This window comes from Phyllopteryx taeniolatus, chromosome 7 (assembly GCF_024500385.1).
Source record: "Phyllopteryx taeniolatus isolate TA_2022b chromosome 7, UOR_Ptae_1.2, whole genome shotgun sequence".
Classification (NCBI taxonomy): domain Eukaryota; kingdom Metazoa; phylum Chordata; class Actinopteri; order Syngnathiformes; family Syngnathidae; genus Phyllopteryx; species Phyllopteryx taeniolatus.
In genome coordinates, this window is record NC_084508.1 from 27,808,529 (window position 1) to 27,822,286 (window position 13,758).

A 13,758-nucleotide genomic window follows, 5' to 3' on the forward strand; every position below is an offset into this window, starting at 1 on the left:
TAGTTAAAAAGCTCCTGGATGAGATTCGCCTGGAGTTCCTAAAGGCTCTGGATGTTGTGGGGCTGTCCTGGTTGACACGCCTCCGCAACAACGCGTGGACATCGCCTCTGGATTGGCAGACTGGGGTGGTGGTCCCCATTTTTAAGAAGGGGGACCGGAGGGTGTGTTCCAACAACAGGGGGATCACACTCCTCAGCCTCCCTGGTAAGGTCTATTCAGGGGTGCTGGAGAGGAGGGTGCGTCGGAAAGTCAAATCTCAGATACAGGAGGAGGAGTGTTGTTTTCGTCGTGGCCGTGGAACAGTGGACCAGCTCTACACTCTTGGCAGGGTCCTCGAGGGTGCATGGGAGTTTGCCCAACCAGTCTACATGTGTTTTGTGGACTTGGAGAAGGCGTTAGTCTATGCCCCTCGGGGAGTCCTGCGAAGGGTGCTTCGGGAGCATGGGGTACCGAACCCCCTGATACGGGCTGTTCGGTCCCTGTACGACCGGAGTCAGAGTTTGGTCCGCATATCTGGCAGTAAATCGGACTCGTTCCCGGTGAGGGTTGGACTCCGCCAAGGCTGCCCTTTGTCACCGATTCTGCTCATAACTTTTATGGCCATAATTTCAAGGCGCAGCCGAGGCGTAGAGGGGGTCCGATTTGGTGGCCTCAGTATTGCATCTCTGCTTTTTGCAGATGATGTGGTTCTGTTGATTTCATCAAGCGGTGACCTCCAACTCTCATAGGAGCAGTTCGCAGCGGAGTGTGAAGCGGCTGGGATGAGAATCAGCACCTCCAAATCTGAGACCATGGTCCTCAGTCGGAAAAGGGTGGCCTGCCCTCTCCAGGTCGGGGATGAGATCTTGCCCCAAGTGGAGGAGTTCGAGTATCTTGGGGTCTTGTTCACAAGTGAGGGAAGAATGGAACGGGAGATCGACAGGCGGATCGGTGCAGCGTCTGCAGTGATGCGGACTTTGTATCGCTCCGTTGTGGTAAAGAAGGAGCTAAGCCGAAAGGCGAAGCTCTCAATTTACCGGTCGATCTACGTTCCTACCCTCACCTATGGTCAGGAGCTGTGGGTCGTTACCGAAAGAACAAGATCCCAGATACAAGCGGCCGAAATGAGTTTCCTTCGAAGGGTATCCGGGCTCTCCCTTAAAGATAGGGTGAGCAGCTCGGTCATTCGGGAGGATCTCAGAGTAGAGTCGCTGTTCCTTCGCATCGAGAGGAGCCAGATGAGGTGGCTGGGGCATCTGATTCGGATTCCTCCCGGACGCCTCCCTGGTGAGGTGTTCCGGGCACGTCACACCGGGAGGAGACCCCGGGGACGACCCAGGACACGCTGGAGAGACTACGTCCTCCGGCTGGCCTGGGAACGCCTCGGGATCCCCCCGGAAGAGCTGGATGAAGTGGCTGGGGAGAGGGAAGTCTGGGCGTTCCTGCTAAAGCTACTACCCCCGTGACCTGACCCGGATAAGCGGTAGAAAATGGATGGATGGATGGTGTTTGTAGTGTATTCAATTAAATATAGCCTGAACATGATTTGCAAATCTTTGTTTTCTATTTTTATTTATGTTTAACACAACGTCTCAACTTCATTGGAATTGGGGTTGTAAACCAAGCTGGCCTTGCAGCTCTTTATTCTTTATTTCAGACCAAGGGGAACCCATATCACAGAGTAGAGAAAAACAATTTAATAGAGAAACAAGAAAGGAAATGATAACAACTACAATAATAATAATAATAACAACAACAATAAAAATATATTAATAAAAAACAAAAGCAGCAGGCCTTATTTTTCATGACTTCCAGTCTAAAAACAGTTGGGTTATTTACCCAATTCCTGGGTAGTTTGTGTTGGGTCAAATGTATGGGTTATTTTTCTGAGTTAAACAAATTCGTTGGCTCAAATTTATCCATTGTTGAGTTATCGCTCTGCCCTGCTCCCGCTGAAAAGCAATTTGAATTGGAGTGTGCCACACCGAAGTTATGTCTGCCACAGCCTTTTCGACTGCCAATTGCTCAAGCGGTAAGCGTTTTCAAAGATAAAACTTTATACCTGTAATGGTTTAGTTGTAGTAATGTTTCATTTGCATTTGATTTATCTTGACCTTTAGCACCCTCGAGTGATGAAATGTGTTATACGTCAGTTTGTCTTAGCCCACGCTGTAAGTAACTGTTTGTGTTAGAACATATAACTTCCTGTAAAAGATGCAAGGTGTTTAAAAGTCATGTGTTTTTGGGAATGCAAATGCTACTAAAAAATGTGTCAAAAACAAGTCATTTAAAATGTTAGCATTTGTTAGCACTCTATGCTAGAAGAGCTTTGTTGTGCTAATTGGGCTAATTATGTTGGGTTTGCCGCACACAGTGTAATGAGGTCGAACCCCCATATAGCCAGTCCCTCAATATGTGGGGGTGTGTCATATTATTTTTGTTTACTGTTCTGCAACACAATACATACTGTTGAAATACCCTCAGGAGACTTATCTCTCAGACAGCACACAAAGGATCAATGACAGTGGTTTCTTAAGTCTAAGCCTCCCAGTGTAAAAAGCTGTGTCATGACCTTGAGTAATATTCATTTATGTTATTTCAGGCTCTGAGCAATCTTACCATCAATATTGAAATGTTCATCTGGTGTCTGAAGTTGTACCTTGGAGCTGCTGATCAGCTCTTAAATATTATGTTGTAATGTAAGTTGAAATCTATCTAGCTCTAGCCATGTATCCGAGCTGTACCGTCAAAAATACATGTTCTTATTTTAGCATGCAGATGAAGATGCTGTTACACGGGATCTTGGTGTTCAAGGGGAATAAAATTAAAAATCTACAACATCCAGGACATCAGAATCGTTATAGACAGAATAAAGATCCTGACCGCTCTGGGTAACATTCCAAGGGGGTGTGGCATGCTCATTGGTTTGACGTATGCATTGAATCTTGCCTATCCCAAGGAGCTAAGGTACAGTTTTGAAGCTTTTCAGAAACTCTTTCTTGAGATGAACTGTTAAATTCTTTCCTTGAACGTGAACAGCCTCAAGAGCAAGCTACTGGCTTAGGAACGAGACCCCTAAATACACTGAAATGCTCAGTAATTTTGTGCTGCAGTTAAGTGTCTTATTTTAAGTCTTATTCAGAATGTTGTTCATACACTCATTTGGGTGTGACGTAAGACTTGTAACTGGCACAACTATCAGTCTTTTTTAGCTTGGTATTCCAGAAATAACATTTATATTTTGTATTTGTCTTGTCTTGGTGTTTTGAAAATATATTGAAAATGGATGTGTTAATACATATTTAAATTGACCTTCAGTAAATACTTGAGAATGCATGATATTAAGTAAATTTGACAAAAACATTACGGCAAAAAGTGACAACATTCCATAGATTTTATGTCGTGGTACCAATAAGTCAATATAACTATTTTATTTATTGAATCCAATAAATTTAACCATATATGTAAAAAGATGAACGTTCACTATAAGGAGATCCAAAATACTTCAACCAATGATATCATTATTTTCTATTTAATAGGTTTGTTTTAATTTAATTTCAAATTTCAATTTTAATCAAAGTTGAAGCAATAAAAATCTATTCAATTATGGTAATTGTCTCTTTGTTGCCTCATTTTTTAAAAGTAGACAATGATCACTGTATCTGTGTTCAATTTCACTTCTTTCTTTTGCAGTAACCCGATAAATTGTAGTCAATATAACTCAACTTCTGGTAGTTTACATCATTTCACCACTTGCAAACCTTTGACCCAAAACGTTGGTCAAATGAATAGCCCAATTTTGGGGGTCAAATTGACAAAGGCAACTGGGTCAAAAAGGGAGCGACCCCTACTTGGGTCAATTTGACCAATTAATTGGGTTATTTTGACTCAAAAAGTCGGGTTATTCCATCGATCCATCCATCCATCCATTTTCTGAGCCGCTTCTCCTCACTAGGGTCGCGGGCGTGCTGGAGCCTATCCCAGCTGTCATCGGGCAGGGGGTGGGGTACACCCTGAACTGGTTGCCAGCCAATCGCAGGGCACATAGAAACAAACAACCATTCGCACTCACAGTCATGCCTACGGGCAATTTAGAGTCTCCAATTAATGCATGTTTTTGGGATGTGGGAGGAAACCGGAGTGCCCAGAGAAAACCCACGCAGGCACGGGGAGAACATGCAAACTCCACACAGGCGGGGCCGGGGATTGAACCCGGGTCCTCAGAACTGTGAGGCTGACGCTCTAACCAGTCGGCCACCGTGCCACCTCGGGTTATTCATTTAACCCAAAAAGTGAGGCCCAATATGTGGGGTCAAATTGACCTGTGTTGAGGTGGATGCCTTTTTCACCCAGAAATTGGGTTAAAAATAACAACAAGGGTTATTAATAACCCAACAGTTTTTAGAGTGTCAGAGGCATTAAAAAAAAAAAAAAAAAAAAAACCTTATCATGATAGTTCTTTGGGAAAATATATCGTCTTAGGTTATCGTAACAGGCCTATCAATTGATATGAAGAACAAATCTTTATTTTACTATCGATTTGTAAAAAAAAAACCTTCAATCACAGTAGAATATTGACTTACTGATTTGACTTCATACATTGTAAAAATTTCATATTGTATAAGGATGCTCTTGCCAGTAGCAGTTACACCGCTGTCAGTGTCAGAGTATAGGGATAAAGTGGAGCGTGACAAGAGTTACACTTTTGATCATCAAAATGTGATTACAAAAGCAGTTGAAATGGTAAACTATATTAAATGTTGATTAATGTTCTTATCAATTAAAGTTAAAGTGTTTAATTGATTCACTTATTTGAGGATCTTATGGACATCATATAGAATTTTCTCAAATTAAGACTTTTTCGTTGAAAATATACATTAATATTCTGAATCTTTGGTAAATATTAGTAGGCTAACTTTAGCTGTCAGATCATTGTAGCATTTCAAAAGCAGGACAAAGTGGTCTAAATTACATAAGTGGGGCGGGGGGAAGGCCGTGATGACTATGTTTACCTCATTTTAACTTATTAGTAAGGGGATTTGCGTTTTGACGCAGGCAATTTTGATTCACCAGCGTGGCGAACATGGGCAATATTCGCTTCGCCATGTCCTGTATCAATTAGCCATTGGCGAGGTGGCGAACAGGCAGCATGAACCTATAATTTTTTATTATTACTATAATTTCTAGCTCTGGCACCACTGTCTAGGAATATAATACCTCCTTGCCACATCCCTCTCATGCTGAATTAAACACTGTTCATGAGCAGACAAAGACTGCAGTGTTTTGTTTTTTTCCTTTGGAATTTTTTTAATCTATTTTTTAAAAAATTTTTAAGTGAGCACCATGACATGCCACTATAAAATTGACTGTGAAATTAACTACTAAATTAACATAGTCAGTTTTTTTTTTCATTCTTGCTGTTTATCTTTACCATGAATGTTATCTTTCAGTGTGGCGACTTTTGCTGGGAGGTCAAATGAGTCTGGAAAACATGAAACCTTTCCAAGCAATACAATCTGTCACTGAACACAAAGTAATGTATAGTATTGATAGTGAAGAGTTGTCATCTTTAACCAGAAATATGAAACTGCAATTGAACCATGATTTCATTTTTTTTTTGTCCTGTTCAGCTGTTAGGTCAAGCAGAATGGAAATTCTGTATCCTTTTTGAACCATGATTTCAAACGTGCCAGGAAGTGAAAAGAGTAAACCAAAAACCATATCTGGTAAAATGATTGCTGAGTCACTGTTGAGCAAAGAGCTACAACAGCCCTGCATAAAGATACATTCACAGAGCTGCCAAATGTTAAGGAGCGTCCATAATTTGTTACAGAAATCATTGAACGTTGACTCGTTACGGCCATAACACTGATTGTTCCAGATAGTGGGGGGGAAAAACGTCCACATTGAACAGTGTTATTGTACCCTTCTTAAATGAACAAAAGAGCCTTACCCAGTCAGTATTCATGTGGTGCAATTTAAATATAATCTTTTCTAGATAGATTTGCAAAATATTTTAAATAAACAAACTGAATTAATATCCACAACTAGACAGATATTTTTAAATATAAAGGCACCATTCCCCAAACTTTTTACTGCCTTTGACCGTTTTCATGTGAAGATATTTTTGGTTATTTACACCATAGAGATAAATAACCACGTTTTTACGACAGCTATGATTCCACATGCCGGCCGTATGCCGTATTGCGCCACAAGTCCGACAAGACTTACGACGGTGCCGTAAAGTGTCATGGTGTTTGTCGATGGATGAAGCCCGACTTTATTGATGAATAAAATCCTCGTTAGCACACAGTTGTTGTTCGCACATTATTGGACATATTAATCTGACGATGAAGCTTCGCTTAGTGTCACTGCCCTTCCATGGTCTCGCTGCCGCTTGTATGATTGTTGAACATATGAGGCTAGCGCCGTTAGTTTGGTTACATTTGGCTATCGTCTTGAGGCTAACCCGAATTCGTCCCCGTTTATTCAGTCTGGCAGTGCCAGTCCCGGTTTTTCCGTGTGTCATCACAACATCCTGTCTTGGACGGGGGGTGTTTCAGTGATAAAAAAAAATTTAAATAAAAAAAATAAAAAATAAATCAGACCGACAATGGGCCACTTTCGCTGGGTGAAAATTTACAGTAACTTAGAAAGTGGCGGGCCAGCGTCGATCCATAGGTGGTGGTCCGAGACAGTAGCGTAGTGGCCCCCGGGCCTCCATTAATGTCGGACCCTGATAGAAACATGACTAAAGGCTTGACCAACAAATAGTGCTGTGAAAAAGTATTAGCCTCATTTTTAAATTCTTATATTTTGGCATAGTTTCCCCACTTTGTTTAAGCTCATCAAACAAATGTAAATTTCAGACAAATATAACAAGTGAACTTAAAATGCTTTTTTTTAAAAACAGCGATTTCATTTATTACGGAAAAATTAATATTCAAACTAACCTGGCCCTGTGTTAAAAATTAATTATGCCCCTTTTTAAATCGTGATTTAATTGTGGCTAACCACAACTTGTGGTTAATTTTCACTGATCACACCCAAACCTGATTACCCCCAGATCTGTCCAACCAAGAAATCACCTAAACAGAATCTGTACCGACAAAATCAAGTCGGACCAAAGATCTAAAAAAGCTGCAACAAAATGACACGATCAAAACAAATTCAAGAACAATCAAGAAAATTTAATTGAGCTAAAGCTAAAACGTACTTGGGTTCTGCAGCAGGATAACAATCCAAAACACACCAGCAAGTCAACTTCTGAATGGCTTAAAGGTGTCAAATTCAAGGCCCGCGAAAGCAAATCCTGTGTTGCTAGCTAAAATCTGTACCAAAATTTGTAATTGTCATATATAATAATGTTAAAATGTTGCAAGCATTTTTTTTTTTTAACCAATCCCCTTTTTTTGTTTTTACAGTAACTGAACAACCAAGTATCACTGACTTCTGATTTCAGAATTGGTTATTCATCTATTTGTTATGTATATGCAGTAATATGAGGCGAAACCATTTACACGGTTTCACAATTATAACGGCCCTCTGAGGAAAATTGTAGCTACAACGTGGCCTGCGACAAAAATGAGTTTAACACCCCTTAAAAAAATTAAATGAAGGTTCTGGAGTGGCCTCGTCAAAGTCCGTACTTGAATCAGATTGAAATGCAGTGGCATGACCTTAAAAAGGCCGTTTATCCTTGAAAACACTCCATTTTTGATGAATTCAAACAATTCTGCAAGGAAGAGTGGGACAAACTATCGCCACAGAGATGTGAAAGACTCATTGCCAGTTATGGAAAACGTTTGATTTCAGTTGTTGCTGCTGAGGATGGTCCAACCAGTTATTAGGTTTAGGGGGCCATTACTTTTTCACACAGGGCTATGTAACTTAGAACAGTTTTTCTTCCTAAATAAATGAAATCACCATTTAAAAAGTTCGCTTGGGTTGTATTTGTCTGATATTTACATTTGTTTAATGATCTAAACAAAGTGGGGAAACTACGCAAAAATATAAGAATTTGAGAAGAGGGCCAATACTTTTTCACGGCACTGTATCTAACAAGCGGCACGATGACGACTGGTTAGCACATCCACCTCACAGTTCTGAGGACCCAGGTTCAAATCCGGCCTCACCTGTGTGGAGTTTGCATGTTCTCCTCGTGCCTGCGTGGGTCTTCTCCAGGTAATCCGGTTTCCTTCCTCGTCCCAAAAACATGCATGGTAGGTTAACTGAGGACTCTAAATTGCCCATACGTGTGAATGTTAGTGCGAATGGTTGATTGTTTACATGTGCCCTGCGATTGGCTGGCGACTAGTTCATGGTGTACCACGCCTCTTACCCGAAGATATGCTCCAGCACGGCCGCGACCCTAGTGAGGTTAAGCGGAACGGAAAATTAATGAATGAATGTATCTAACAACATGTGGCATGAATCACCTGATGTGAATATCCTCAAACAGAGCTACAAATGATAAGCGACAATTTAACTAAAACTGGCATATGCTAATTATCTCGCAAACATTTTACAGGGATTAAAGAAAAAGTGGTTGCAGGTGCCAGACCAGAGGGAAACCATAAATTAATGTATTGCATAACGTGTAGATTTAGTAAGCTATCTATAATACAGTGTTAATCACATTTTCATACACTGTACTATCAACATTTTGTAACAGTGCAGAAGTACATATACAGACATTGCATGACAGTATCTGTCTGTTCCTGATCCCTTTCGGTGATGAACAGAATTAGCAAAGCAACATGACTACAGAGAACAACAGACACCTGGGCTGAGAGTAGTTATATCCTGTGTTCTAATAGAAATTAATATCAGGAAATGAATGATGATAAAATGCCTGTTGCAGTAAGTGTGACGCTATACGCAGAGCATGTGCTTCAATAAGTACATTGAATTATAGATGTGATCATTTAATTGACTCAAGTTCCATAATCCACATTAAGTCCTGATAATAGGGTAAATGTCTGTTAACAATACCATTGTTTCGGACTTTGTAATGCTGTTCATATATGTTCTACTACTATAGTATTATCGTTCACAACTAATGATCATCCACATAATAGGGCTAAAACAAAAGAAATTGATGTTTCCAAACAACTATTTACTGAGGAAACAGATTTCATGTTCCAGAAAAACATGGTGGGATAAAACAATCTATAGGAAATAGGGGTGTAACAATTCATTCCTTATACTGATGTATCGTTTTATTTTCCTACAATCCGTTAGAAACAATCTGTGCTCAGCTAGTTAGCCTTCCGGACGAAAAAAAACATCAATTTAAATCGTTTTAAAAGGTATTCATATCATCGTCCTCATCTTGTTTACAGTTAGTGCTTTGTCTTTTGTTGTCTTCTTTTCTCACTCCCCTCTAGAAACCTTTTTGTGTGCGGCTGATCGACTGATTCTCAATAAATGTCGGTTATAATACAGTGGCAGCTTAAAAATGCTACTGTGACAGTAAAACTGTTCAGTCATATATGGGATACAGATCCCCCTCTTTGCTTGACCTAACAGCCAAACAAGGACAAAAATAAATAAAGTTTTAAAAGGTAATCAATCGATTGTATCGATACTAGTAGGAAATAACGCATTGAATTTATGCATGGCAGACTTTACATGGAAGTGTGTATGTATTGTATTTCCAAGACAATAATTCCTTTTACTTACTTTATTTTTCAGTTAGCACACAGCCATTACCGTCCCCCAGCACTAAGTTCTTCTTCTACATAGATAAGTTCGTCTTTGTCTCGTTTCTTTGTCATATCCCGAACTGTAGACATTCCTCTCCGTACTGCCCCTCGTGGGTGGACAGACTAGTATGTGTTTGTTGACGCATTTCAACGCTCGCAATCTTAGCTTAGATCCTTCGCCCCTAACATGTGTTTGTGATCAATAAATCACTCAGCACAGATCAAGTGTGAGTGTAAAGTGTCGTGAATGTGATTATCATGTGTACAGTAGAAATGCTGAGTGTTGCCGATGCGCGACCAAGTGCGGCCATTTTGTAAAAATGTTTAGCTTTTGAAAAAATTAACCAATATCGTCCTTGACTCGAATCGGCAACCACAAATTGTCGAATTGTTGCCAAAACGAATCGTAAAAAAAAAATATATATACATTTGTAACAAGTAAACTATATATTTTTTTAAATACAAATTAAAATAATAAAAAATAAATACATCCATGGTTAAGAACATTGGCACGCTTGGGGTGACTGTATTTTCTATTATATATATATGTATTTTTAAAAAAGAAAAAAAATCCTTCTCTCAATATTTTGGCATTCACCAAAAAGAAATAATGTTTGTAATCACAATAGAACTAAAACAGGAACATTTAAGTCTGATGTCAGACAGTCAGGGGAGAGGGGGCCAATGTATTTTCAAACAAAGCCATGACTGTGTCTGCTGTTCCTGCTGTACGCGCCTTGGCCTCTTGGGGGCAGTGTGGTGCGGTGCATGCATGGGGCAGCATATTACAATAAGCTAAAAAAAACAAAAGAGCAGAAGAAAACCGCAATAAAACCTTATTAAACTCGTTTTTCACAGATTAGGAAGAACATATGCCCATTAGTATTTTTATAGTGTGTTTGTATGTGTTACTAGGGCATTCGTGTGTAACTATTCGTTAATTGAAAGTAAATCCCTCCTGTGAGCTAATGCTAAAGTTAGCTTGCCTGTCAATAGGGTTTTCCATTGACTCATAGCATAAGCTGGCGATTTCTAAAACGATGTGTCTTGTATTTAAATATTCAATGTGAGTAATTATTTGTATTTTGCATTTAGTTTTACAGTAAATGCCCCAACTGGGGTATCAATAAATAACTTAAAGCACGCTCAGGGAAGGCACAAGAACATGACACAACTTGCTTCATGCAACACAGGATGCGTTCAGGGTGCATTTACAATGCAGGAACTTGCACATAAAACCCGCGCCGCTGCATATTAATTTTTTTTCTTCGATTGTAACGTTTGAAAAATTTAAAATGGAAATCATGATTACATTTCGATTAATCACCCAGCCCTAGGTTCCGCTGTATTCTGAAAATGTTTGAGATGTTCACACTAATGGTGTCACTGATGGTGTAGTGGTGCACTCGCCTGACTTTGGTGCGGGCAGCGTGGGATCAGTTCCCACTCAGTGACGGTGTGAATGTGAGTGTGAATGGTTGTCCGTGTCTATATGTGCCCTGTGACTGACTGGCGACCAGTTCAGGGTGTAGTCCGCCTTTCGCCCGAAGTCAGCTGGGATAGGCTCCAGCGCCGCCCGACCCTAACCAGGATAAGCGGTGTTGAAAATGAAAAATGAAAATGTTAACACTACACAATTAGCAGAGTTCCAAGGCTGCTGAAAGAAGAATGAAAAGCCTGTAAAGTAGATTTGTCCACAAGGACTCATCCATATTAACCACCTCTATTCTTGTTCTTAATGAGGATTTGTGTCACCGGAAACAATCACATAAGTAACGTGAGTTTGCAACAAGGTTTCAGACAAACTTTTGTGGCAGACCAAAAGTCAATGAATTTTAATTAGGACAAACTAATTGCCCTAATTCAAAGTAGCAGCTACTGTTTTAATGGGAATGCAGTAAAGTCTTAGAAAAGTGGGGTCAGATCTTGCACAAATGATGGACATGAAGTTGAGCATGAAGTGAATGGTGCATATAGCTTTACTTAAAGTATGATTACCGCTTTAATTTTTAGTCATACAATTGCTAATAAAGGTGGCACGGTGGACGACTGGTTAGCACATCTACCTCAGGGGTTCAAATCCCGGCTCCACCTGTGTGGAGTTTGCATGTTCTCCCCGTGCCTGCGTGGGTTTTCTCCGGGTACTCCGGTTTCCTCCCACATCCCAAAACCATGCATAGTAGGTAGATTGAAGACTCTAAATTGCCCTTAGGTGTGAATGTGAGTGCGAATGGTTGTTTGTTTATATGTGCCCTGCAATTGGCTGGCGACCAGTTCAGGGTGTACCTCGCCTCTCGCCAGAAGATAGCTGGGGAACGGCTCCAGCACGCCCGCGACCCTCGTGAGGATAAGCGGTACAGCAAATGGATGGATGGATGAATTGCTAATAAACACCTGTGGCACAATTAGACGAATGACAATGTCCAGGCATGCGTTTATCACATGGCTTCTCATGCCATTTTACCACATACTGTTTGACAGTCCACACTTTTATAATATCTCTATTTTGACAATGACAAGTGTCTTTAAACATGTTAAGAAATGCTTCAAATTTTACCTTATTTCTCCTTTCAGTTGCATTGAAGACGCAGTGCCCTACCATGTCATAGTAATTTTGGCTCGTGATTGTGCTGGCATTACAATTAGTTGAAATCAGAATCTGGCAAAGTAACAACACTGTAATACAATCAATCACCACTGATTCCCAATTTTCCAGCATCTTTAAGCATTGCTCTTAGACAACACTTTATTATAAATGAATAGAAATTCGTGTTTAATTACGCATTAAAACAACGCTCATGTTCGACCTTCGACGTTTAGTTTGTATGACAAAGCAACGTCCGATACAATTGCTATGTCAAAACATTGTTCCAGGGGAGGAAAGAAATGATGCCTTGACCTGACTGATCAAGCCTCATGCCCTCAAACGTGAAGAAACGTACAGCATTAAACTAAAATAACAGACAAGAATTGTAATGCTACTGAACGGGTAATCATTCAACAGGAATGCGGGAGGTTATCAGGGATGATAAGGCTCGCCGCGTTTTCATAACTAACTGGAGATTCTTATTAGTCTTGGTACAAGTAGAAAATTGTACAGAACAGGGACAAAGACGAAGGTAATGACAAAGGCAAACTAACTTCAAATTGACTTTGAAAAAGTTAAACAAAAATGTACTCTTAGCCAGTCTGAGTGACAAAACGTATGCGAGCTGGAAACCAACTAAAAGCGAACAAACTGCAACACGTAACATAAATGTGAACACCCGACTGCCTATTTTACCACATTGTCTGATCATTTTCTAAAACTTTATACTCGCTAGCTGGGTGAATTGCTCTCTGAGCAGCACGTTATGGGCTGACAATTATTTAGACACATCGACATCTGGCAACGCTAGCTAGCCAAAAGTTCGTCCACATTTTTGTGGGCTGCTGTCATCCTTAAATCACGTGACGAGTATCAAATGCAGTTTGCGGCTAACACAATGAGAATGTTGGTTAAGATTTTTTTTTTTACCAGCTGCTGTCGTATCCATCGTAGCATCCTTGCAAAAATAGGTTCCAAGTAGCCAGAACAGCCGCTAGCCAGCACTAGCAACTAGCTACTCCCGTAAAAAAAAAAAAAACGTCCCAAAACATCAAGGTAACCCCCAAAAGGCAACTCTTTTCGGTCGCATTACGGGACACATTCATACAAGGTCGTAGTACAAAAAAATACAGCCGGCTGTTCCCATTTTACGGTGATATTTGGGCAAACGCTGCTACGTAGAAGTGACAGACGCCTGACCACACCAAGTCCCTACTAGCGACGCGACACTAATCTCTTCGCGTTCTGCCACGGTTGTTTCCGTTTCTCCCCAGCACCGTTGTGCGCAGTGTGTATGCACTCTCGGCGGCCTCGCAGCGCCCCCTGTTGACGAACTACAGGACTGGATTCACCTTAAATTAATGATTACAATAGAAAATTGCCAGAGGTGGAAAAAGTAGTCTGTAGTTAAGTAGAAGAACAGATACTTGTGTTTAAAAAGACTCCGGTAAAAGGGGAAATAATGAAAGTGAAAAAGTACTCTCT

At 40.5% G+C, this 13,758-nt stretch overlaps 1 protein-coding gene across 1 annotated transcript in view; it reads right to left on the reverse strand.

Moving 5' to 3' along the window:
- The window catches only part of atp11b (ATPase phospholipid transporting 11B), a 103,922-nt gene extending 90,376 nt beyond the window's left edge, over positions 1–13,546 (reverse strand). Inside the window, exons 1-2 of the mRNA XM_061780254.1 lie at positions 13,204–13,546; positions 8,115–8,176 (exon numbers count right to left, since the gene is read on the reverse strand). Coding sequence (XP_061636238.1) covers positions 8,115–8,176; positions 13,204–13,222 — 81 coding nt within the window. The 5' untranslated portion in view covers positions 13,223–13,546. The remainder of the gene's footprint in view (positions 1–8,114; positions 8,177–13,203) is intronic.
- Between the last annotated feature and the right edge of the window lie 212 nt (positions 13,547–13,758).